The sequence below is a fragment of the Hemiscyllium ocellatum genome, chromosome 23 (genome assembly GCF_020745735.1).
Source record: "Hemiscyllium ocellatum isolate sHemOce1 chromosome 23, sHemOce1.pat.X.cur, whole genome shotgun sequence".
NCBI classification, from domain to species: domain Eukaryota; kingdom Metazoa; phylum Chordata; class Chondrichthyes; order Orectolobiformes; family Hemiscylliidae; genus Hemiscyllium; species Hemiscyllium ocellatum.
This window is the reverse complement of record NC_083423.1, coordinates 24,764,705-24,792,154: the sequence shown is the minus strand read 5'-3', so window position 1 is coordinate 24,792,154 and position 27,450 is coordinate 24,764,705. Positions and strand designations below refer to the sequence as shown.

The following is a 27,450-nucleotide window of genomic DNA, read 5'->3' as shown; positions in this document are numbered from 1 at the left end:
TCTTTCAGAATTACTGTCTCAAACTCATTCTCAAAAATGATATCTGTTTTAACTATATTTTCATATCTAACTGCTATTTTCTCCCAAAATATGCTGAATAAGTCATTGGTTCCTCTATCATGCCCATCTGTCTCAAAATTCCTTATTTAGATTTCTTAAATACATTTTCCATCCTACTGACAATACATCTGTAATTATGACTGCAGTATTTTCATTCAAAATGTAGTCTTTCGCATTTTCTTGCTTTTGAAACCATCACTGATCAATAATAGTGTTATTTCACATTTCCAGGTTAAATGTCTGCTCCTAATTGATCCTTGGTATTGGTGAGGGTAGTGGGTGCTCCTGATGGGGTCCCGGGAACCATTTGCAATTTTGCCTGTTCCAGGGAGTCTTGTGGCTGGGTCAGTCAGTCCTCCTCAACGTTGGGTCATTGTGTTCCTGGTTCCAGCACTGGTCTGGCTTTGGTTCCGGGTTTCCACAGGACAGAATACAGATAAGTGATTGAATGCTTAGCGGCATTGTGTAAAGACAACAATCTCTCAGTCAACATCAGCAAAATGAAGGATCTGATCATTGACTTCATGAAGCAGAGTGGAGGGCACACCCTTGTCTGCATCAATGGTCTGAGGTGGAGATGGTTGAGAGTGTCAAATTCCTGGGAGTGATAATCGCTAATAATCTGTTCTGGTCTACCCACATCGATGCAATGCTCAAGAGAGTGTGCCACTCCTTCATCAGGTGGTTGTGAAAGAGCGGTGGTCCGAAAGCTAGTGCTTCCAATTAAACCTGTTGGACCAAAACTTGGTGTTGTGTGATTTGTAACGTAGTAAACATAGGCATTGTTGTTCGTGGGGAGCTTGTTGGGTGCAAATTGACTGTCAGTTGTCAATTTTTAAAATGCCCCATATCTGGATGCACCACAGTGTGGTTTGGCAACTGGTCTTCCCGAGATTACATTACAACAGTAACTTTGCCTACTTTATTAACACTCAGGGACGTCCGAATGTCACAGATGCACGATATAAATGGAAGTCGTTCAACTCTGCAATAATTTGAAGGTAACAAATACAGGATACTTTCAGAAACGTGAATAAAAACACTATTTAGTTTATGGAATGGAAATGTAGTTCGACTGACAAACGTTAACTCTGGTTTCTCGCCAAAGATGCTCCAAGATCTGCTTAGCTTTTTCAGCAATTTCTGTTTTTAGTTCTGATTTCCAGCATCCGCAGTTCTTTCTGGACTTTTTAAATGCAGTGCGACTGTTGAGTGCAATGCGTTTCCACTGATTTCATTAAGTTGCATCTCTTGATGCACTAACGTCTGTTAATTTCAAACCGATCGTAATCGATCTCATTGGAATGACCATAGTTAATGGAGTGCGCTACTGTCACCTTAACCCAAACAACATAATTGCTAAATCTTTTGTTCGAGATGCCCCTTGTATATACCTATACCCTTCACCATGAAAAAGCGATATTTGGGATCATTCGGCTTTGAGAACTGGAGCATGCTGGCAGTTTTACTCTTTTCTCACATAACGTCACTATTATTTTGGCGATATTGAGTTGACTGACAAGCTGTCAGGGCCGCAACCACTTCCTGCGTCCCAGGACCTCACACGTCACACGCCGACCCAGTCCCGGCGTCAGACCTTGGGGCTTTTGCTGGATTGGCCAATCAGCAAGCAGGAAGTGGGCGTGGTCTCGTCGTCTCCGGGTCATCCACGTGGTTCTTGTGTGTAGTTTGGGCGTGGGTGTGGTGAGTGGTGTGGGTAATGTTGTCTTTATTTAATGTACCGCGCTATATAGGGTACCTAACTAGTGGCCTATTAATGGCGTGTAGATGCTGTGAAAGAATATGCTTATGCGATATCAAGTGAGGCCCTCTAATAGTGCGCCGTGGTTCGTAGCCTTCATCTGTGGGGGAAACGTACTTTTAAATGCACTTAGGAGAGGAATCTAACACTGCATACGGAATAACAGCTTTTGCTTGAAATTTATACATATGCAAGCCATCTAAAAATGATGAGCATTAACAAGTGTAAGCTGCTGTGGTGTATAGTATTTACATAAGTACTGAGAACAGGCAACTGGAAGCTTTAATGATTTTTAGAAGAGATCTGATAAAGATGAGTTGGAAGCAAAAAGTGGTTAGCAAAAGCTTAAATGAGTAATAGACCTTCAAGATGGATAAGTCACTTTGGGTACAGACCAAACGTTGTCCTATGGAGAAGAAAATAATTTATCAAAAGCTGTAGATGAAGGATGTGTGGTTAATGATTAATGACAGCTATAGAATTCAGATTGAAGTTAAAATATGTAAGAAGGGCAAACAGAAAGTATAAGAAATGTTTATTAAGTACTGTGATAGAAATTCCAGCAATATACTACAGAGTCTGATGATGGGACCTTTGCTGTTTGTGTATTTTAATGATCAATATTTGGAGGTATGAACAGTAAGTTTGTAAATTAATCAGATTGGTGGTGTGGTAAGTAGTTGAGGAAGAAAACCTTAGACTTCAGGATAATATTGGTAGGCTGGTCAGATGAATTGAATTTAATCCTGAAAATTGTGAAGTAATGCATTCTGGAAGGACTAACAAGACAAGAGACTGCATAAAAGTAGTAGGACCCAAGGAACTACAGGCAAGCAGAATGGCTTCTGTACACATGTCTATGGATCCTTGAAGGTAGCAAGTCAAGTAAAGTAATTTAAAGAATATGGGATACTTGCCTTTATTAGCTGAAGCATTGAATACGAAAGCACTAAGGTTGTAATGGAGTTGTGTGTAATTTTATTTAGGCTTGAGTACTGTGCACTGTTCTGGTAATTGCACTACAGGGAATATATTAAAGAATGCAGAAGAGATTCATTAAGGTGTTGTCTAGGCTGCAGTGATACAGCTATGAAGGGAGTGACTCAGGTTGTTTCTCTTAGAACAGAGAAGGCTGAGTGGTATGTGATTGAGCTGGAAAGGGTTATGAGGAACATAGATGAGTGAAACATGGAGAAGTGTTTCCCTTTTAGTAGAAAGGTGAATAACTGGAGGGCTCATACTTAAGGTAGTGAGTGGGAAGTTTTAGAGGATTGAGAAAAATTGTTTTCAACAAGAGGTTTGTGGGATGTGGAACCCATTCCTAAAAGATTGGTAGAGGTAGGAACCATCAAGACACTTAAGAATTATTTAGTTGAACATCTGAATTGCCATAGCCTACAATGCTGCAGGCCAAGTTCTGGATGTAAGTTTGCTCGCTGAGCTGGAAGATTCATTTTCAAATGTTTCATCACCATACTAGGTAACATCATCAGTGAGGCCAAGTGCTGGAAAATAGGATTAGGATAGAAGATGATAGTGTCCACATAGGTCACCAATGAAGGGCTTTGTTCCGTACTGTAAAACTTCTGACTATTCAAAAATCCTGTATAAAGTTATAAAAAGTAAAACAGTGAAATGATTAGTGTAACTCCTTAAGGGCAAAATGGAAATAATGATGTGAAGGTGGTGTATATGTCTGATGACAGCAAAATCGATTTAAATTTTTTGTGTGAAGTAGGCGTTAAGTACTCATTCAGTTAGAAAGATGAAGTGTAGAGACATTGGACACAATAAGAAGGAAGCATTAAATAGAGTGAAATCACTTAGAAGTTTAAAAAAAACACTTGTTCACTTATATCCTAAATGGCTGTGGCAAGTTAAAAGTGGGGGTAGGAGAAGCTCAGCACAATTTTCAATTCTACTCTAATATGTTTGGGATCCAGAGGGTCAAACTGTAAATGTTAAACACTCTAGTTCAAAATAGGGGAGACAAATAATTTCATGTCAGTCAATTTAACAACAGTGGTGAGAAAATCATTAGGAGTACGTATTTGAGAGGTATGGAATGATAAGGTGTAGCCAACACACATTTATTTGAGGCAAATCTTACCTGAGTTGTCTAGTTTGAGTAATTTACAATAACAGATGGGGCCAGCGAAGGTAGTGTAGTCCAAGTATGTATGGACTTTCAAGAGGCATTTAATACATAATTCATGACCGATTTATAATGAAAATAGTAACACATGGTTTTGGCAGAGTGATATTGTAATTGGACTAGTAATCAAGAATTCCTGATGAAGGGCTTCTGCCCGAAATGTCGAATTTCCTGTTCCTTGGATGCTGCCTAACCTGCTGTGCTTTAACCAGCAACACATTTTCAGCTAGTAATCAAGAACCCCAATGAAATCTCATGGCATCAGGTCAAACATAATCTACTGATTATCACATACCAACTATCCTTGCTTCCCTGCACACCCCTCAAAAAAAAACTCAGCTGATGAATCAGTACTCCTTAATATTGGACATTGCTTGGAGGAAGCTCTGACATTAAGGATGCAGAATGTCTCAAAACTTTGTAGTTTTTTTTTTAGATTAGACTTACAGTGTGGAAACAGGCCCTTCGGCCCAACAAGTCCACACCGACCCGCCGAAGCGCAACCCACCCTTACCCCTACATTTACCCCTTACCTAACACTACGGGCAATTTAGCTTGGCCAATTCACCTGACCCGCACATCTTTGGACTGTGGGAGGAAACCGGAGCACCCGGAGGAAACCCACACAGACACGGGGAGAACGTGCAAACTCCACACAGTCAGTCGCCTGAGTCGGGAATTGAACCCGGGTCTACAGGCGCTGTGAGGCAGCAGTGCTAACCACTGTGCCACCGTGCCGCCCACATGCTGCATGCTGTCTTGAACAGTGGTGGACAATTAAGTAATACATTAAGGAAAGAGGATCTACAAATATTCCTAACCTCAATTATGAGGGAGCCTACCAAATTGTGCAAAAGGTAAGACTGAAGCATTTGCAACCATAGAGTCATAGAGATGTACAGCATGGAAATAGACCCTTCAGTCCAACCCGTCCATGCTGACCAGGTATCCCAACCCAATCTATTTCCACCTGCCAGCACCAAGCCCATATCCTTCCAAAACCTTCCTATTCATATACCCATCTAAATGCCTTTTAAATTTTGCAATTGTATCAGCCTCCACCACTTCCTCTGGCAGCTCATTCCATAAATGTACTATCATCTGTGTGAAAAGGTTGCCCCTTAGGTCCCTTTTATATCTTTCCCCTCTCACCCTAAACCTATGCCTTCTATTTCTGGGCTCCCCGACCCTAAGAAAAAGGCTTTGACTATTTATCCTATCCATGCCCCTCATATTTTTGTAAACCTCTATAAGGTCACCCCTTAGTCTCCAACGCTCCAGGGAAAACAGCCCCAGCTTGTTCAGCCTCTCCCCAAAGCTCAAATCCTCCAACCCTGGCAACACCCTTGTAAATCTTTTCTGAACCCTTTCAAGTTTCACAACATCTTTCTGATAGGAAGGAGACCAGAATTTCACACAATATTCCAACAGTGGCCTAATCAATGTCCTGTACAACTGCAACATTACCTCCCAACTCCTGTACTCGGTACACTGACCAATAAAAGAAAGCATACCAAATGCCGCCTTCATGATCCTATCTACCTGCGACTCCACTTTCAAGGAGCTCTGAACTTGCACTCCAAGGTCTCTTTGTTCAGTTACACTCTCTAGGACATTACCATTAAGTGTATAAGTTCCTAGCCTCTGACCTGCTCATGTAGCCACAGTATTTACACTGCTGGTCCAGTTTAATTTCTGTTCAATGAAAATTATCAAGATGCCGATAGTGAGGTGTTCAATGATGCTACAACTATTATAAATCCAGGGAGATAGTTAGATTTCTTTCTTTTTGGAGATGGCCTTTGCCTGGCATTTATTTATGATTCTTGCATTTTATCAGCTCAAAGTCAGATGACATTCAGGTCTTGCTGCATAACGACACAGATAGCTTCAGTATTTGAGGGGCAAATAGTACCGAGTAAACATCCCCACTTTTGACGTAATGATGGAGGGAAGGTAATTGATGAGTCCTGACGAAGGGCTTTAGCCCGAAACGTCGAATTTCTTGTTCCTTGGATGCTGCCTGACCTGCTGCGCTTTAACCAGCAACACGTTTTCAGCCAAGGTAATTGATGAAGCAACTGAAGAGAATTGGGTGTCGAACACAACCCTGGGGATCTCCTAGTGATGTTACAGAATTATATGACTGGTCTCCACAACTATCTTCCTTTTGTATAACCTAGTTAGCACGACAATTAGAGGAAAGTATTCCTGATTCCCACTGACTTTAATTTTGCTCGAGCTCCTTCATACCATACTTAGTCAAAAGCCGCAGTAATGTAAAGAGCAGTCATTCACTTCACCAAAGGAATTCAGCTGTTTTTATGCATGTTTGAAGCAACACTATAATTAGGTCAGGAGCTCAGTGAGACTGGTTGAAGGCCTGTAAGCTGGTTATTAATTAAGTGCCATTTGATAGCATTCTCAATGACATCTTCCATCATGTTGCTGATAATAGAGAGTGGACTGATGGCACAATAATCGTCCAGGTTCAATATATCCTGTTTTGCATGAAAACGAGACACTGAGATAATTTTCCACATTGCTGGAAAATACCAATGTTGTAACTGTACTAAAGTAGCTTAAGTCTTCAGTTCCACTGCCCAGAATGTTGAAAGAGAAAATAGCCTTTGCAGGATCCAGTGCCAGCAGCCATTTTGCAATATCTCCTGGAGCAAATCAAACTAGCTAAAATCAGCATATATAATAGTGGGGAGGTCAGGAGGTGGTCAAGATGGATTGTCTAACCAATACATTTAATGGGTTATTTCAGAATACAGAGAATAGATACAATTTCAATCAGTGAGAAAAACTTCAAGGGATGATGCTCCATTCATGGTTACCTAGAAAGGCTAAAGATAGCACATAATTTTTCTTTAATCTTGATAAATATGCAAAGAAAGGTGGTAGAGGATTGGACAGAATATTAAAAAAAGCAAGGGATGACTAGAAAAACTTGTAAGAAGGAATGTATCAAAGGATGATAGAAAGCTAGGCAGAAACATAAAAACAGATAGCAGGGGATTCAAGAAAGGAGAGTTGAAAGGTGTACATTGGCCTTATTGGATGTGATTGCGGAGAAGGGATAAAGGAAAATGAAAAAGTAGCGGATACAGTCATAGAGAAGTACAGCATGGAAATAGACCCTTCGGTCCAACCCGTCCATGCCGACCAGATATCCCAACCCAATCTACTCCCACCTGCCAGCACCCGGCCCATATCCCTTAAACCCTTCCTATTCACATACCCATCCAAATGCCTCTTAAATGTTGCAATTGCACCAGCCTCCACCACATCCTCTGGCAGCTCTTTCCATACACGTACCACCCTCTGCGTGAAAAAGTTGCCCCTTAGGTCTCTTTTATATCTTTGCCCTCTCACCCTAAACCTATGCCTTCCAGTTCTGGACTCCTCAATCCTAGGGAAAAGACTTTGCCTATTTATCATATCCATGCTCCTCATAATTTTGTAAACCTCTATAAGGTCACCTCTCAGTCTCCGACACTCCAGGGAAACAGCCCCAGTGTGTTCAGCCTTTCCCTGTAGCTCAGATCCTCCAACCCTGGCAACATCCTTGTAAATCTTTCTGAACCCTTTCAAGTTTCACAACATCTTTCCGATAGGAAGGAGACCAGAATTGCACGCAATATTCCAACAGTGGCCTAACCAATGTCCTGTACAGCCGCAACATGACCTCCCAACTCCTGTATTCAATACTCTGACCAATAAAGGAAAGCGTACCAAACACCTCCTTCACTATCCTATCTACCTGCGACTCCACTTTCAAGGAGCTATGAACCTGCAGTCCAAGGTCTTTGTTCAGCAACACTCCCTAGGATCTTTCCATTAAGTGTATAAGTCCTGCTACAATTTGCTTTCCCAAAATGCAGCACCTCCCATTTATCTGAATTAAACTCCATCTGCCACTTCTCAGCCCATTGGCCCATCTGGTCCAGATCCTGTTGTAATCTGAGGTAACCCTCCTCGTTGTCCACTGTACTTCCAATTTTGGTGTCATCTGCAAACTTACTAACTGTACCTCTTATGCTCACATCCAAATCATTTATGTAAATGACAAAAGTAGAGGGCCCAGACCGATCCTTCTGGCACTCCACTGGTCACAGACCTCCAGTCTGAAAAACAACCCTCCACCACCACCCTCTGTCTTCTACCTTTGAGCCAGTTCTGTATCCAAATGGCTAGTTCTCCTTGTATTCCATGAGATCTCACCTTGCTATTCGGTCTCCCATGGGGAACCTTCTCGAATGCCTTATTGAAGTCCACATAGATCACACCTACTGCTCTGCCCTCATCAATCTTCTTTGTTACTTCATCAAAAAACTCAATCAAGTTTGTGATACATGATTTCCCACGCACAAAGCCATGTTGACTATCCCGAATCAGTCTTTGCCTTTCCAAATACATGTACATCCTGTCCCTTAGGATTCCCTCCAACAATTTGCCCACCACCAAGGTCAGGCTCACTGGTCTATAGTTCCCTGGCTTGTTCTTACCACCCTTCTTAAACAGTGGCACCATGTTTGCCAACCTCTAGTCTTCCGGCACCTCACCTGTGACTATCGATGATACAAATATCTCAGCAAGAGGCCCAGCAATCACTTCTCTAGCTTCCCACAGAGTTCTCGGGTACACCTGATCAGGTTCTGGGGATTTATCCACCTTTAACCGTTTCAAGACATCCAGCACTTCCTCCTCTGTAATCTGGACATTTTGAAAGATGTGCCCATCTGTTTCCCTACAGTCTATATCTTCCATATCCTTTTCCACAGTAAATACTGATGCAAAATATTCATTTAGAATCTCCCTCATTTTCTGTGGCTCCACACAAAGGCCGCCTTGCTGATCTTTGAGGGGCCCTATTCACTCCCTAGTTACCCTCTTGTCCTTAATTAATTGAATAGTTATTTTGCTCAGTCTTCACTGCAGAGGATACAAGGAACATTCCAACAACAGTTACAAATGAGCAAATGGAAGAAAGAAAATAAGTCAGCAAATTACAATCACCTGAGATATCTTACGGAATGAATTGTTGGGGCTGGGGGCCTGACAAATGCTCAGATCCTGCTGGGTTTCACAGAAGGGTCTTAAGAGCAGTATCAGATCGTTGTTGCATTGTCCTTATTTTTTTCCCAGAACTCCCTTGATCTGGAGAAGATCCCATTAGAAAATAGCAAATATAACCCCTTAACACAAAGGGGAGGAAGAGAACAAGGGAGCAAAAAATTACAGGCCAGTTAGGTTAACTTTTACCATAGGGAAAGTGTTAGCAGCCATTATGAAACTTACAGCAGGGAATTTTGGTAAATTTAAGGTAATCGGGCAAAACCAACATGGTTTTGTGAAAGACAAATGTGTTTAACCAATTGAATGGAGTTGTTTAAGGAAGTAATAATTACTGTAGATAAAGGGGAACTAGTAGATGTAATGTGCTTAGATTTCCAGAAGGTACTTGATAAAGTGTCATATCAAAAGATACTATGTAAAATAAAAGCTCAAGGTGTAGCGGGTAGCAGATTGGTATAATTAGAAGATTGGCTAGCTAACAGGAAGCAGACAGCAGACAGACAGAAATCTTTTACAGTTTTTGCAAGATGTAATAAATGATGTGCCACAGGGATCAGTGCTGGGGATTTAACTCTTCTAAATTTATGTAGATTATTTGGATGAAGGGAAAGAAGGTACAGTTTCCAAATTTGCTGATGATGCGAAGACAGATCGGAAACAAGTTGTGAAGAGGATATAAGGAGACTACAAAAGATACAGATAGGCAAAATGAATGGGGCAAAAATCTGGAAAATGGAATATAATATGGGAAAGTGTGAGAATAACTGGGAAGATTTTAAAAAAATGTTATCTAAATGGTGAGAGATTGCAAAGCTTTGAAGTGCAAAAAGACTTTGGGATCAAGTGTGTAAATCACAAAAGACTAGCGTCAGACACTAAGTAATTAGGAAAGAAATTCAAATATTAAATTGGGAACTGAATACAAAGTATGGAGGTTATGCTTCAGATTTTCTGGGCACTGGTGACACTGCATCTGGAGTTAAATTCAGATTGAAAGAGTAAAGACAGAATCATATATTAGTGTTTTAGTGCTAGGCAAAGGTAAATATACAGGCCTGAGGAAGTAGTTGATCCTAGTGGACTGGACAAAAATATGAAAGGGCGGGATAGTTGAAGAACAGTGGCAAATGCTTAGGGAGGTGCTAAATACCTCTCAATTTGAGTATATTCCCAAGAGGAAAAGGAACTGTAAATATGTGAAATATTGTCCATAACTTAAGGAAGTCAAGGATAACACTGAGTTATATAGAGTTATACAGCACAGAAGCAGACCCTTTAGTCCAACTTGTTTGCACCAAACAGATGTCCTAAACTGATCTAGTACCATCTGCCAGCATTTGGCCCATATCCCTCCAAACTCTTCCTATTCATGTACCCATTCTGATGCGTTTTAAATGTAGTAATTGTACTCACTTCCTCCACAACCTCTGGTAACTCGTTCCATACGTGTACCACCCTCTGCATGGAAAAGGTTGCCCCTCAAGTCCCTTTTAAATCTTTTCCCTGTCACCTTAACCTATGCCTCTAGTTTTAGACTCCACTACCCTGGGAAAAAGACCTTGGCTATTCACCCTATCCATGCTTCTCGTGATTTGGTAAACCTCTCACGAGTGGCACGGATTGAATAAATAGGCAAGATATTTTCTCTTGGGTGGGGGAGTCCAGAACTAGAGAGTATCTGATTAGGGTGAGAGGGGAAAGCTTTAAAAGGGACCGAAGTGACAATTTTTTCATGCAGAGGGTGGTGCATGTATGGAATGAGCTGCCAGAGGAAGTGATGGAGGCTGGTACAATCAAAACATTTAAAAGGTATCTGGATGGGTATATGAATAGGAAGGTTTAGAGGGATACGGGCCAAGTGCTGGCAAATGGGACTAGATTACGTTAGAATATCTGATCAGCATAGACGAGTTGAACCAAAGGGTCAGTTTTCATGCTGTACCTTTCTATGACTGTATGTGTAGAATGATTTGCTGGAGAAACTGGTGGATGCAGGTACAGTTACAATGTTTAAAAGATATTTGAATAAGTTCATGAATAGGAAAGGTTTGAAGAGCTTTGGAGAAAGTGAGGACTGCAGATGCTGGAGACCAGAGTTGAAAAGTGTGGTGCTGGAAAAACACAGCAGGCCAGGCAGCATCCCAGGAGCAGGAGAATCGATGTTTCAGGCATAAGCCCTTCTTCAGGAAGAGCTTTGGGCCAAATGCAGGCAGGTGGGACTAGTTTACTTTGGGAACATGATTGGCATGGATGGTTGGACCTAAGGTTCTCCTTCCATGCTTTATGACCAAGTGTGGTATTAGAAAGCCCGAGCAAAACTCGATTCACTGGGAATATTGGAATACCAGACACAAAGGAAATTGATTATGGTAATTGGAGGTCAGTCATTTCAGTTCCAGAGCAACTCTGCAGGCATTCCTCAGGGTAGTGTCCTAGGGCTCAAACTATCTTCAACTACTTCATCAATGACCTTCCTCCATCATAAGGTCAGAAATGGGGATATTTGCTGATGACTGCACAATGTTCAGTACTATTCTCAAATCCACAGATACGGAAGGAGTCCATGTCCAAATGCGACAAAACCTGACTATATTCAGGTTTGGACTGATGTCACAAGTAACATTTGTCCTGTACAAGTACCAGGTAATGAACATCTTCAACAGGAGATAAACTAACTGGAGCTCCTTGATATTCAGTTGTATTAACGTTGCTAAATACTTCACTAGCAATATATTGAGCTTGACCAGAAATTGAACTACATTATCCATATTAAGATTGTGGCTGCAAGACCAAGGCAGAGGCTAGGAATCCTGCAGCGAATAACTAACCACCTAATTTCCTGAAGCCTGTATATGGTCAGCAAGGCAAATATTAGAAGTGTTTTGGGACACTCACCACTTGACTGGATGAATGCAGCTCCAAAAGCACTTGAGAAGCTTGATACCATCCAGGATAAAGCTGTGACTTAAATGCCACCACATTGATTAACATTCAGTCTCTCCATCACTGATGCTCAGGAGCAGACTGTGTGCATTTGCAGCGAAAACAGCTCCTTAGTCTGTACCTTCCAAACACATGGCCACTGCATCTAGAAGGACAAGAGCAACATCCTGACTTGGAAATATATCACCATTCCTCAGTGTCACTGGGTCAGAATCCTGAACTCCCTCCCACGTAACACCTAAATGGTTTTCAATAGTTCAAGAAAGCAACTCTCCATTGTCACCTCAAGGGCAATTAGGGTTTGGTAATGCAAAACCAGTCAACAACGTGCACATTCTATGGATAAATTTTTAAAAATAGAAACTTGGATATGTAATTCTTTAAAGAATAGGAGACAGATGGGTGTTTTTCTCAGTGGAAAGAAAGAGTCGGTGCTGTCCACTAGGGTCAATAAGGAGATTGTGCTTTTCTTGTTTACATATAAATGAGCTGGAATTGGGTATGGGGTTATGATTTTAATGGTTATGGATTACATCTAGTAAATATTCAGACATGTTGGTTCACAGGTTACTAATAATGTGAAATTACTTTTTGGGGTTAATGCATGGATATATGGACTTAAGGTCATAATGAAGATAGAAAGTGTAGGTTTAAATTGGAAAAAGAACATTTGGATTACATATGTTTTTGGAGGGTTTGCAACCTGAATCAGATTCCACAGTCCGATATGTCATTTTATGAAGTGTTCGTTTAGAAATACCTGTTTACAATGATTGTACTGGATAAGAAATGGGAAGCCTTTATGAGGATCGTCAAGGCAACAAAGTCTCACGCTGGGACAGTTGCTGTAAGGATTACTGGGCCAAGGCATTTCAGGTGTTTTGTTTTGCCTACATAGAACATGGAATAATACAGCGCAGAACAGGCCCCTTGGCCCTCAATGTTCTGCTGACCTGTGAACTAATCTAAACCCATCCCCCCACACTATCCCATCATCATCCATATGATTATCCAAGGACTGTTTAAATCTCCCTAATGTGGCTGAGTTAACTACATTGGCAGGCAGGGCATTCCGTGGCCTTACCACTCTGAGTAAAAAACATGCCTCTGACATCTGTCTTAAAGCTATCATCCCTCAATTTGTAGCTAGGCCCCCTCATACAAGCTCATCATCCTAAGAAAAAAACCTTTCACTGTCTACCCTATCTAATCCTCTGAACATCTTGTTTGTCTCTATCAAATCCCCTCTTAGCCTTCTTCTTTCCAATGCAAACAGACCCAAGTCTCTCAGCCTTTCCTCACAAGACCTTCTCTCCTTACGAGGCAACATCTTGGTAAATTTCCTCTGCACCTTTTCCAGTGCTTCCACGTCCTTCTTGTAATGGGGCGACCAGAACTGTATACAATATTCAAAGTGTGCTTGTGTAGTTTCAGCATGACATTACAGCTCCAGAACTCAGTGCTAGCTAGCCAAATTTCACCATTTTCTCACCACCACCTCAATCTCTACTGTTTTGAATAAAGTGAAATGGTTGGTTACAACCTACATTACTTGCTTCCTTCTAGAATCTTAAAAAACAGTAATCTTAGTACTGGATTGCCTTTGTTTTTGCTCAATTGCATTTTTTTGAGATTGTGAATAGAGTCTGTCTCGCAAGAAGGAAGCAAGCAACTTAACACCAAGTTGCTTTTCCTGATGTCCACATGTGCGAATATCTGGGTGTCACTTGATTTCACTTTTCTTGATATGCTTCAAAGAAAGAAACAGAACCATGTGCACTTCTCAGTACCAATATTCTTCTTGAATTGTTCCATTAAGATGTGTTTGTCCATGAGCTAGAAATGAGGGCAGGTAGAAAGAAGTAATGCTATTTGCTCCTTACAAAAAAGTGTTTTGAGTAGACGTAGATGCATTTAAAAACACTTTATGACATCTGATGTAAAGTACAGGTGAAGTTTAAAAACTCAAAGTGTGGTTTAAACCTTTATCTTTGCACACTGAAATGTTTCACTGTCCTTGAACAATGAGCATTTGAAGTTGGGACTATTTCAACATGAACACTTAAGAATTCCTTATATCCTTCAATGTTCTATTGTTGTTGACCCTATTATTCTAACTTCCATTATTATTTCAGATGCTTTTTAGAGGAAGCTTAAATCTCATTTTAAAACTTTTGTTAAGTCTTTCATCTTTTAAATTGGGTTGCAGGTTTCAATTCATTAATATGTAAATCCCAGAACTTGTTTCAAGTCACATTTCTGAGATAATTTAAGGTTTTATCACACAGGTGACATCTCAGCTCAGACAATGCATTAAGATGTGAGGTTAGAGTCTGTCTGTATCCCAGTCTTGAGTCAGATTGGTTCTATTTGCAAAGTAGGAATTTATGAAATGTCACATGGATTGACTGCCTACAGATTGTGTGCTTTCTGAACAAAACAGAATGTATCTGCAAATACAGTTCTGCAAATGCACATTCATCCCATAGACTTGCGTGTGTGTACGTGCATGTGAGGGAGAAATTTGTGAGGGAGCATGCATCTGAATGAGTGTGTGCATGAGCGTAATGGAGTGTGTGTGTGTACACGTGCACGTGTCTGAGAGAGACCGTGAGGGTCTACGTGTGTGTGTGTGTGTGTGTGTGTGTGTGTGTGTGTGTGTGTGTGTGTGTGAGAGAGAGAGAGAGAGAGTATAGAGTATTGGGGGTCATCTATAGTGCAACATGAAACCAGGGTCCCAGTTGAGGCCATCCTCATGGGTACCGAACTTGGCCATCAGCCTCTACTCAGCCACTCTGCATTGTTACCTTGAGGACGGTGACCTGAAGATCCGAGGCCAAGTGTTCCTGACTGAGAGGGAACATCCCTATCTGATGATTGTAGCATGGTGTCCATTCATCCGTTGTAGCATATTGCTTTGTTTCGCCAGTGTACCATGCCTCAGGGCACCTTTCCCTACAGCGTAAGAGAGAGACAACGTTGACCAAGTCACATGAGTATTTGCTGCATACATGGTGGGTGGTGTCTGACTCACAGGCATATACTCCATCACACTCATGCACACACACTATCAAGTATGCGCGCACGCGCGCACACAGTCACACGCACACATTCACACTCTCTCCTTCATACACACGCCTTCTCCCTCACGTGCATGTATGCACACATACAAATCTATGGGGTGAATTTGCATTTACAAAATTGTATTTCCAAATACATTGACTCAAGTTTGGAATATACACAGACTCTAGCCTCACACTTTTAATGCATTGTCTGACCTGAGATGTCACCTTTTTTTTATAAAACCTCAAGTTATCTCAGGAATGTGACTTGAAAGAAGTTCTAGGATTTACATATTAATGAATCAAAACCTGCAACCCAATTTAAAAGATGAAAAACTAAACAGCAATCTAGGTCTGTTCAATATATCGCACCAATTGTATGACATATGACTTTTTGCTATAAATTCTGTGTCCTATGATTCTACCCCACTAGCTACCTGACAAAGGAGCAGCACTCCGCGAGCTTGTACTTCCAAATCAAACCGTTGGACAATAACCTGGTGTTGTGTGATCTTTAACTTTGTCCACCCCAGTCCGACACTGGCACCGCCACTTCAAAAGTTTAGCCTGAAATTTGTTTGATCTCCTTGTAATTACTGAAAATGTTGTTGGATTTTTGATTGTAATTTTTTTCCTCCTTCAGGATTTTGGAACACTAGTTTTTATAAAGATATTCTACTATGTGCCCCTGAAGGTCCATCAATCAACAAATATATGGAATCATTTTGAAAAAAATTGTTCTGTCTACATAGCCTTGAACAAAATGGAAGTGGAGGAAGCAAATAATTTAGCGAAGAAGCATTCTCTGCTCAGTGATGAAGAACAAACCAAAACTGAACAGTACAAAAGGATCAAGCTTTCAGAACCTGGTATATCTTCAGACCAGTCTGGTATTAATAAGCATGCTGAAGTACTTGAAGGTGGTTTGCAAGCAGTCCCTTCTATACCAGATGAGAATACTGAGAAAGAAGGTGCGGAAGAAATAGACAACGCTGTGTTTGAGGAAGATGAAGAAGGTGATGGAGACAGTTTTGCTGATATGATGAAATATGGCTTAGTTGAGCAAGATGTTGGAATCACAAAATTTGTCAGCACTCACCAAGGTTTCTCAGGAATTCTAAAGGAAAGGTAAAGCTGTGTTTCGTTGAAGTGGATTTAAATGAAATGGCAGTTAAATTCATATTCTTTTGTGTGAAATCATTAGCGCTTTCTTTAAATTAGTTTTAATGTCAGTTGAACATATTTGCTGCTGTTGCCTGACCAGCTGATAAAAAAGTCAAATCAGATACATTGAAATAGTTTGATCACCACAGTTCTAAGTTGAAATAGCCTTAATTAAGTTATAATAACATTTTCTTTAAAAAACCCTTCATTTTCCCATTAAATACTGCAGCATTGCAGCTAAAAATATTACTGTGCAAAATAAAAAATATTACTTTGACTTCTGTGTTGAGTAGAAATCGATGGTAATTGAAGAGTTCATTATAACATTTGTGTACTTTATTGAACCTAGAGAAAAGGAGCCTGAGATTATATTTGCATCTAGAATGATGCTAGAATGGTTGGTAAGTTTAATGAAGGCAAGATGATGCAGATATACCAGATCTGTTGATGAATAACTAAACCTGTTAGGCACCTGTTGTTCTCAAGTTTAAAACCCAAAACATGTCAGTACAGTTAATCTATTTTTCAGTTGACGAATTTCTTTAAGTGCTGTCTAAAGTGTATTCTCAGCAAGTCTAACTGAAACTTACTGTTGATTTGAAGTAGACTATTCCATGAAAAAAATTGAGCTCAAACTAGGTACTTTCATTAATTCATTTATTCCAATCGAGGCATTAATCTGTACAGTAAAATATCCTTTGTGAATTTTCACTCCAATGTTAAGCTCCAAACCTACTGCCAGTCTGACCGATTAAAAGTATTTTCATTGAATTAACATATTGTTTTGAATTATAATTTAACAAGTTGTTGAATTATATGTCATAGGTGTTGACATTCCTTGTCTAATTTCATGAATTATATTGTACCCTTGTTCACTTTTTTTAGAAATTGGAACTTTTCTGAATCGCTTCTACTTTTTCTTAAATAGGTATTCAGATTTTGTTGTTCATGAAATAAACAAGGATGGCAAAATAGTTGTTCTGGATGATTTGTCTGTACCAGCTAATGATGAGGTAAGAAATAATTCTGTGTTTTCTGCTGAGGATTTTGGGTGGCAGAATAACATTTCAGATAAATTAATGAAATTGCATGAAAGAGAACTGAACGTTGCATATTAACTGAACAGCAACAACCCACTGATCTTCCACAATAAATAATTTGCAGTGGTAACTTTGCATCTAACTCTATGGGGGACAACAACAAGTCTTCTCTTCAGGAAAGTTCTCTAAATTTTGGTTTGAAAGCTGTAGTACTTAAATTGGAAGAATTTAAGTGGAATTTATAATTGCATGTTTATTGGATGGACAATAGACTTGTTTGTTTAATATTGAAAAATCATTTTTTTTCAACATACTGAGCATTCAATTTATTTATGTTTGTATGACTTAGATGTTCAGTAACTGAGCAATTATGGCATATGCAGTTTTTGGTCAGAACTTGTCCAGGAGAGACCATAAGTTGGTGAAGAAAATTAGTTTTAACATGAGGCAAACATAGTTTTCACTCACTGATTTCACCCCACTTTAAAATTCATTTCTACCTTGGATATTTTTGGGGACCAATGTGTACTGCCTCTTGCACTCATGGAGGCACAGTTGTCCATGCAGTGATTGATCATGACACTCATAAGAGGTGGCAAACAAAGGCAGCACATTTCCCACAAGAGGAAGATTGCAATGATAGACACCATGCATTGTTTACAAATTGTAGAAAGTCTAAAATTTCTATTGGAAGGGCTGCAGCCTGTGCTGTTAGCAACAGAAGATGCATGCTGTGAGGAGAGTCTTTACGTAGTAGATGGTCAGAGGGGAAAAAAAATTACTCTTTGTTTCTTTATTTTGATTTTTTCTCCTCTTGTTCTGCCCACCCCCTCCCCCACCTTCCTGTGACCCTTGGGTAAATATCTCCATATGATTAAACTTTATAACATCTTTAACAACCTTCTAGGAACCTTCGGAGGACATTTTTTCCATTTTGTCCGATGAAGACAAGCAGCATTTAGAAGATCTTCAACACTTTAAGAATAAGGAAGACTCTGTTGTAATAGAGGTATAAAGATAAATTTCCTCAGAATTATATAGAATGTACAAGCCATTTTGTTCAGCTTTCTGTGCTGGTGTTATATGCTCCACATGAACCATTTCCCTTTCCATCATTCCCATCTCAGCCTTTTAGCACATCATACTTAGATTTTTTTTCGAAAGCATATAATCAAATTTACCTAAATCACTTCCTGTGCTCTTGAGTTTCACTCTCTAAGTATGGAAATTTTTGCTTATTTCCCTAGTTATTAAGAACTCACGTATGTAATATATATTATATTAGATAGATATTAGTCTCTAATCTTTGATTCTTCCACAGGTGGAGACAGTCTCTCTAATTTGACCCTGCCTAATCTATTCAAAATTTTAAAAACCTCTCCTAGGTCACCCACGTAGTCTTATTTCTAAAGAAAAAGAAGACCCTGCAGGTTCAGTCTTTCTTGACCGCTGTAATTTCTCAGTTTTCTTAACCAATTTAGAAATCAATCTTCATTTTATATTATGGTGACCACTAGCCTGATTATGTGTTTATTATTTGTTTAGTCCAACTTTATTACTTTTGAATTCTATAACCTGTGTTGGTTCATCTAGTCTAACCAGTTGCTTAGCGAAGACACAATTATTACATCTCATCCTTGTTCTCAAGTTCTTCCATGGTTTTGTTTCTCTCCCTGTCTCTCATCTTCTCCAGTGCCACAGCTTTCTAAGAGCATCCCAGATTTTAATGCTCAACATTGATGATTATACTTTCATTTGTTTAGATCATATGCTGTGGAATTCCCTCTCTAAATAACCCCACCACAATCTCTCTTTCCTCCTTTAGAAAAGACTTCTTGAAATTGACATCTTTAATCAAACTATTGGTCAACTGTTCTCATAGTTCCTTTTATGGCTGTATATCAAATTTCATTTTGTTAATAACTCTTCTTTGAAGCATTTTGAGGTGTTCTTTTGCAATAAAGGCACTATATAAATGCAATTTGCTATTGTGGAATTGTAAGATATTCAAGTTTATACCACTAAACAATTGAATGCCTTTTAGACACAGAGTTGCTTTTTTTGCTATTTATTCTGCAACAGTTAACAAATAAGTTACAGGAAAATAAGACTGCAAAAACTTAATTTTTATTCTGTCTTTATTTAGTGAAAATAAAACTTCTATACTTTCAAAAAATCTTTTCTACAAGGTGTCACTTGCAGTCTATAAAAGGAGGCTTTAATTATTTCTACTGCTAGTGGCTGGAAGAGCTTGCTTGTTAACTTGACAACTTCTTTGGAAAAATGCTTACAAAGTTAGAGTTAGACAATATTACTACTAACTGAGGTTATATGTTTGTCTTTTTGCTTCATTTTAATCCTTTTGCCAACTTAATCCTGTTGAATGACTTATTTTCCCCTCTGTTTCTCACTCTTTTCATCTTCAATACCTCAAAGCTTTTCTTTTTAAACAGGTAATTGAAGATACTAAAGAAAAAAGAACAATTATTCATCAGGCCGTGAAAAGTTTCTTTCCTGGGCTAGAGACTAAAACTGAAGAAAGAGATGGAAAAAAATTTATTGTAGCCTATCACGTTGCTGGGAAGACTGCATTGGCAAGTAAGTTTTATCCAGTGGATGATCTCCAAGGATTTGATACTTTGTCAAATTTCCTAAAGTTATGTTTTTTAATGAAACGACTGAAACTCAATGTTGGTGTGCTGGCAAGTTCAAATAACTCTTAACTTTAAAAATTGAACTTGTCTTCCTAAGGAAATGTTCATGTGCTAACTTGAAACACTGCCTATTTTTGATGAGTTAATCTGTTTTGAATATTTCTCTTTTTTTTATTTTGAAATTTTCAAACTGAATATTCTTGTTTGTTCTCTATCAAAAGTTATTTTGTGACATTTTAGAAGATAATTTTCTTTATGCTATTTTCAGAATGCATCGTAATACTGATAGTCCAAAATTCTGTATGTTTTTCATGACAGCTTTTGCATGCATCCTGCATGTATTTTTTTTCCTTGCTCACGCATGGGTATTTTTTTAAACCAACATCTCTCACAAATCTTAACGTGAGGTATGCAATTTGTGCTGGTGGCTGAACAGTAATTATGAGCATGGTTCTAGATTTTGAATTAACAGCAAAATAAAACGGAAGGTATACAACAAATTGTACAGCACCTTTGGTGTTGCAGATCCTTATACTCCCGAAGGCATAGTATTTAGTGGCCATTTAATATTTACGTGTTAATTCAAATTATGTTCACTAAGGCCATGCTCATACTGAATTATGCTTGTCCATTGGTAAGTTTATGACAAAATAGGTATATTTTTCACTAGATGTGGTTGTAGACATCTTTTCTGATAATCTTTCAAGAAGAGTGATATATATGCACTCTGGTACATGTCCTGTTTAGCAGTTGGAATATAATTTGAATAAATGTGAATTTGCCTATTTTGGCAGTAAGAATAGAGAAGCAGTAAATTTGTTAATGAAGGGAAATTTCAGGACTCAATTATAAAGGTGAGACTTGAATGCCGGTCTCTTGGTCCACTGGTAGAGACACTACCACTGCACGAGAACCCTTCCAAGGAAGTCAGCTTTTTTAATATCCAGAAATGCTGTTTCATACAGGTGAAAGGTTTTTTTTCCCATCACCAAATCGCCTTTGGTATCTTTTCAGTTTGTTTTTACAGAACTTTGTTTTTCTAATCAGCCTCTTCAGAGAAGTTATTGCACATCTCTGGAGCAGGTGGGACTTGAACCAAGCCACTTGGTGTCTTTTCCATCTATTAACTACCACCAGTAAATCAGCTGTGTTCTCCATATTGATTTACATAAAAATCCATTAAGGGCAATGTAGGAATTCAACTCTACACGATTGAGATGTATAAAATTATGAGGGGCATAGATAGAGTGGACAGGAAGTAACTTCTTTCCTTGGTTGAGAAGTCACTGACCAGGGAGCCATAGATTTAAGGTAAGGAGCAGGATGTTTAGAGGAAATGTGAGTAAGAAAATGTTTTCACTCAGAGATTGGTGGGAATGTGGAACTCAGTGAAGAAGGGCTCATGCCCGAAATGTCGACTCTCCTGCTCCTTGGATGCTGCCTGACCTGCTGCGCTTTTCCAGCAACACATTTTCAGCATGTGGAACTCAGTGCCTACCATGGTCTTAGAAGCAGAAACTTTCAATATTTAAAAAGTATTCAGACATGCAATAATGCTGCTAAGGTTTTCAGGCTATGGACCAAGTGCTAGAAAATTGGATTAGAGTACTTAGTTGATTGTTTTTCATTCATGCAGACTTGATAAGCCGAAGAGCCTTTTTCTGAGTTGTAGCCCGTTATGGCTCAACAACTCTACATGTATCATCACACATCTGAACAGGTTGATTAAAAATGTGTAAAACACTGGATCCAGATCTAAAAGTTGAAGTTCTAAATTGGAGAAAGGCTAATTTTGACAGTATCAGGCAAGAATTTTCAAAAGCTGATTGGGGGCAGATATTCGCAGGTTAAGGGATGGCTTGAAAATGAGAAGCCTTCAAAAATGAGATAACAAGAGTCCAGAGACAGTATATTCCTGTCAGGGTGAAAGGAAAATTTGTAGGAGTAGGGAAAGCTGGATGACTAAAGAAATTGAAGGGTTGGTTAAGAAAAAGAAGAAAGCATATGTCCGGTAAAGACAGCTGAAAATGTGTTGCTGGTCAAAGCACAGCAGGTCAGGCAGCATCCAAGGAACAGGAAATTCGACGTTTCGGGCCAGAGCCCTTCATCAGGAATAAAGGGCTCTGGCCCGAAACGTCAAATTTCCTGTTCCTTGGATGCTGCCTGACCTGCTGTGCTTTGACCAGCAACACATTTTCAGCTGTGATCTCCAGCATCTGCAGATCTCACTTTGTACTCGTCAAGTAAAGACAGCAGAGGTTGAGTGAATCCTTAGAGTATTAGGGCAGTAGGAATATACTGAAGAGGGAAATCAGGAGGGCAGAAAAGAGACATGAGATAGCTTTGGCAAATAGGGTTAAGGATAATCCAAAGGGATTTTATAAATACATTAAGTACAAAAGGGTAAGTAGGGAGAGAATAGGGCCCCTCAAAGATCAGCAAGGCAGCCAATGTATGGAGCCGCAGGAGCTGGGGGAGATATTAAACAAGTCTTTTGCATCAGTGTTTACTGTGGAGAAGTGCATGATATAGAATGTGGGGAAATAGATGATGACATCTTGAAAAATGTCCATATTACAGAGGAAGAGGTGCTGGATGTCTGGAAATACATAAAAGTGGATAGATCCCCAGGATCTGATCAAATGTACCGAACAACTCTGTGGGAAGCTTGGAAAGTGATTGCTGGGCCCCTTGCTGAGATATTTGTATCATCAATAGTCGCAGTTGAGGTGCCGGAAGACTGAAGGTTGGCTAATGTGGTGCCACTATTTAAGAAAGGTGGTAAGGAAAAGCCAGGCAACTATAGACCGGTGAGCCTGATGTCGAAGATGGGCAAATTGTTGGAGGGAATCCTGAGGGACAGGATTTACATGTATTTGAAAAGGCAAGGACTGATTAGGGATAGCCAATATGGCTTTGTGTGTGGGAAATCATGTCTCATGAACTTGATGGAGTTTTTGAGGAAGTAACAAAGAGGATTGATGAGGGCAGAGGGGTAGACGTGATATATATGGACTTCAGTAAGGCGTTCGACAAGATTCCCCATGGGATACTGATTAGCAAGGTTATATCTGATGGAATACAGGGAGGTAAAAACAATGATGAAGGGCTTTTGCCCAAAATGTCGAGTTTCCTCTTTCTTGGATGCTGCCTGGAATACAGGGAGAACTAGCAATTTGAATACAGAATTGGCTTGAAGGTAGAAGACAGAAGGTGGTTGTGGAGGGTTGCTGTTCAGACTGGAGGCCTGTGACCAGTGATGTGCCACAAGGATTGGTAGTGGTTCAACTGCTTTTCATCATTTATATAAATGATTTGGATGTGAAGTTAGTAAGCTTGCAAATGACACCAAAATTGGAGGTGTAGTGGACAGCGAAGAAGGTACCTCAGAGTACAACACGATCTTGATCAGATGGGCCAATGGACTGACGAATGGCAGATGAAGTTTAATTTAGATAAATACAAGGTGCTGTATTTTAGAAAAGCAAATCAAAGCAGGACGTATACTGACAATAAGCTCGGGCAGTTTTCCCTGGAGCGTCAGAGGCTGAGGGGTGACCTTATAGAGGTTTATAAACTTATGAGGGGTACGTACAGGATAAATAAACAAGGTCTTTTCCCTGGAGTCGGCGTCCAGAACTAGAGAGCATAGATTTAGGATGAGAGCGGAAAGATATAAAAGGGACCTAAGGAGCAACATTTCACGGAGAGGGTGGTGCGTGTATGGAATGAGCTGCTAGAGGAAGTGGTGGAGCTGATACAATTACAGCATTTAAAAGACATCTGGATGGGTATTGAGTGGGATAGGTTTAGAAGTAATGGGCAAAGTGCTGGCAAATGGGACTAGATTAGATTAAGATATCTGGTTAGTACGGACGAGTTGGACCGAAGGGTCTGTTTCCATGTTGTACATCTCTATGACTCTATGTCACAGTGCAGTTTCAGTCACTACTGTGGAAAAGATGTAACACTGGAGAGGTTACAGAAGAGATCTTGGAGAACACTGCCTGTGTTAAATAATTTTAGTAATGAAGCAAGATTGTATAAGCTTGGGATTTTGTTTTGAATAGAGGGGGTGGAGAGTAACACCTAATTGAGGGGTACAAAATTATAAGGCTCCAGATAGAATGGATAGGAAGGCCCTGATATCTTTGGTTGACAGAGCCATAATTGGAGGTAAGATTTAGGGTAAATGTCAGGAGGTTTTGAAAGGAATTAAAGGGCAGTAAAGATCTAGAAATCAAGCTGAAAGAGGGATGGGGAAGCAATCCTTAACACATTTAAAAAGTACTTTGCTCTGCAGAATGCTGTAAAGTGGGATTAGGCTAGTTAGTGCCATGTTGACTGCCATGTGCTGAATCATTTTTGTGTTATTTTTGTGATGTTTTATGATTTCTGTTTTGAGTTATTTTTGTTAGAACAGCAAATATGATCAAATATGACTTTAATAAGGTGAAGATATTTTCATTATCTATTGTAGGAAGTGTGATTGTTTTGATTTTGTCAATTAAGTGTGACTCTTGGTTTGGTCAATAACTTAGCCAGCAACATACATCAAATGCTAAGTCAAAAGCATGAATTAGAATAATTTGCATAATTAATAACTCTCACTGGTCTCTGAACTTGGTAATAAGTTTGAAAGCATATCTGCAATGCAGTTGAGCAACAGAAATTTGGTGGTGAAGGTCACTTGATAACTGCACCAGAACTTAGAGCGCAATTTGAAAAATAAGTAAAAGTTCTATTTAAAATGTTCATTAAAAAAAAGGTACATGTTTGATAGTGAGGAAAGAAGCTGCAGATCAACAGAAAAACATAAATGTATTGATCAGTGGGCAAGTATGTGGTGAATACCCTCCAATCTAGAGAAGTGTGAATAATTCATTGGGAAGACAAACAAGGCAAAGGAATATGCAATAAGTGGTAGGATACCATAAGTGTAAAGGAACAGAACGATCTTGGAATGCAAATTTGTGAAGGTGACAGGATAGGTAGACAAAGTGTTTAAGAAGGAATACAGATTGTTCTGCTATAATGCGATAGTTGCTTTCCTCTACGATCTTGCGCTATAGAAAACCACTATGGAAAATCATGGTTTAGAAGATTGCTATAGAAAATTGCTATGCCTGTTCAGTAGAAAGTTTGCATTATCTAAACAGCATCCACAATTTGTCAATCACATTATAACCAATTCACATTGTACCAGAACGACCTGTATGGAATACCTTTCTTTATTAGCCAGAGCTTAGGTATAAGATCATGGGGTTTGCACTAGATTATATAGTAAACAATAGGTAGACTACATTTAGTATGCTTTGTACAATTCTCTTCAAATTCAAGAATGTTTATCCATCAGTGAATGTATGGCACAGGCTTGAAGGAGATTCGCAATTGATGTTTGCAGGTGAATAATATTAGGTATTAGGCAAGATTGGATAGGTTATGATTGTTTTCTTTAGATCAGAGAAGGCTGAAGGGAAACATAATTGAAGTAAATTTTGAGGAATCAAGATTGTTTTTTATTTCATGATTTCCTTTGCATAGAGACCATTGATTTTTAAAGTAATTTGAAGAAAAAATAGAAAATTGGTGAGAGCCCTGAGTTTACTGAAAAGAATGCTATCGGGAAAAACACTTAACATACTTAAGTAAGGACTTCAAGTGTTGTAACCTACAAAACAGAGCACTAAAGTTGGAATGTGGGATCGTGTTGAAAAATTTCTGTTTCAGCCCACTGACTCAACTCTTTCTGTGCTCTAAATTTGCTCTTTGTTGTGGTTCTGTTCGCCAAGCTGGGAATTTGTGTAGCAGACGTTTCGTTCCCTGTCTAGGTGACATCCTCAGTGCTTGGGAGCCTCCTGGGAAGCGCTTCTGTGATCTTTCCTGCCGGAGGAAAGATCACAGAAGCGCTTCACAGGAGGCTCCCAAGCACTGAGGATGTCACCTAGACAGGGGACGAAACGTCTGCAACACAAATTCCCAGCTCGGCGAACAGAACCACAACAACGAGCACCCGAGCTACAAATCTTCTCTCAGACCTTGAGTAAATTTGCTCTGTTCCACATTATTATAGCAATATTTATTTTTGTTTAACTGAAGGTTTTTAATTGAGAGTGTTTGAAGAGGATACATTTATGGATAATGTTAAACAACCTTCAAATTAAAAATTTTAAAAGCTGTTGCACAAAATTGGCTTGGGAGTTGAAATATTAAAAAGTCAGAGCACGGAATATTGAGTTGCCAATTCATGCCCACAATAATGCTTTTACAGTAAATGGGAAGGAGAAATTTTATTTCAAGGGGAAATCACACGTCTCTAATGCTAAGAAAATTGTGTTATTCTAACTTCCATTGACCTTTTGATTCTTTGTGACTTTTTGTAGATTACCAAAATTGGTATTTGCTCCACATTCTATTTTTGTCACAAAGAGCATTTAAAGGGAAATGTGGAGAAAACTTTTTAAACAAAAATATATGGGGCAGAATTTTATAGAGGTCTGAATGATGTAGGCTAAGGATGGGAGAGTTGTGTGAGAAGTCGGGTGAGATCTTTCTCGACTTCAGCAGAAATTCATTGCATTTTTGAACAAGAATTCCAGTGGTGAGACAAGATTCTCGTTATTCACGGGAAAATGTCTATTAAGGGGAATCTATTAATCCCCTATTTAGGGAATTATTGCTTGTAGAGACTTCACAACTGCAAGTCTTGCCTCATTAATGTGTAGTTTCCAGTCCTACTAAATACAAAGTGGAAACTAACTGTCAGCAACCCTGGATGTGAAAGTCTGGCAATTTCAACTCATGTATGGTCCACTATCTCAGACACCAAGCAATCGCATTTCAGGACACACCCTGTGTCACCGGCTGCATGGACCTTGCTTCGATGAGTGCTGGCATCTGACACCTGACAACTTTTCAGGACCCTCATGATACTTTCCCAATCCATTTTTTTAGATTAGATTACTTACAGTGTGGAAACAGGCCCTTCGGCCCAACAAGTCCACACCGACCCGCCAAAGCGCAACCCACCCATACCCCTTATCTAATACTACGGGCAATTTAGCATAGCCAGTTCACCTGACCCGCACATCTTTGGACTGTGGGAGGAAACCGGAGCACCCAGAGGAAACCCACGCAGACACGGGGAGAACATGCAAACTCCACACAGTCAGTCACCTGAGTCGGGAATTGAACCCGGGTCTCAGGTGCTGTGAGGCAGCAGTGCTAACCACTGTGCCACCGTGCCGCACATCCATTTGCAGGATGGGTATAACACAACTAGCATTGAAATACTGCTACAAGTTCACTGATCGGACTGGACTGAATGTCTAGATTCTTTGCTTGCATTCTCAGTGCTCACTAACCTCAAGCTTATGCTTGTAGCATCCCTTGCCCTCCCTTTGGTGTCCCCTCAGCCAGAGCTTCCAGGCTTACATGACTTTTGCACGTGTGGAAAGGTGAATTACAGTTATCCTCACAGTAGGTCCTGATTAGATTCCCTAGTGTGGAAACAGGCCCTTCGACC

General features: G+C 39.7%; 1 protein-coding gene across 5 annotated transcripts in view; it reads left to right on the top strand.

Annotated features, from left to right (window-relative positions):
- The first annotated feature begins 1,001 nt into the window (after positions 1-1,001).
- Positions 1,002-27,450, top strand: part of pus7 (pseudouridine synthase 7) — a 59,520-nt gene continuing 33,071 nt past the window's right edge. Inside the window, exons 1-6 of one of the 5 annotated variants that reach the window (XM_060843147.1) lie at positions 1,731-1,764; positions 11,611-11,705; positions 15,711-16,195; positions 17,160-17,244; positions 18,179-18,280; positions 19,725-19,869. In XM_060843147.1, the coding sequence (XP_060699130.1) occupies positions 11,634-11,705; positions 15,711-16,195; positions 17,160-17,244; positions 18,179-18,280; positions 19,725-19,869 (889 nt within the window). In that variant the 5' untranslated portion in view covers positions 1,731-1,764; positions 11,611-11,633. Of the gene's footprint in view, positions 1,062-1,714; positions 1,778-11,610; positions 11,706-15,710; positions 16,196-17,159; positions 17,245-18,178; positions 18,281-19,724; positions 19,870-27,450 lie in introns of those variants that run through there. The other 4 variants (XM_060843146.1, XM_060843148.1, XM_060843150.1 and 1 more) reach the window with 4 other exon arrangements.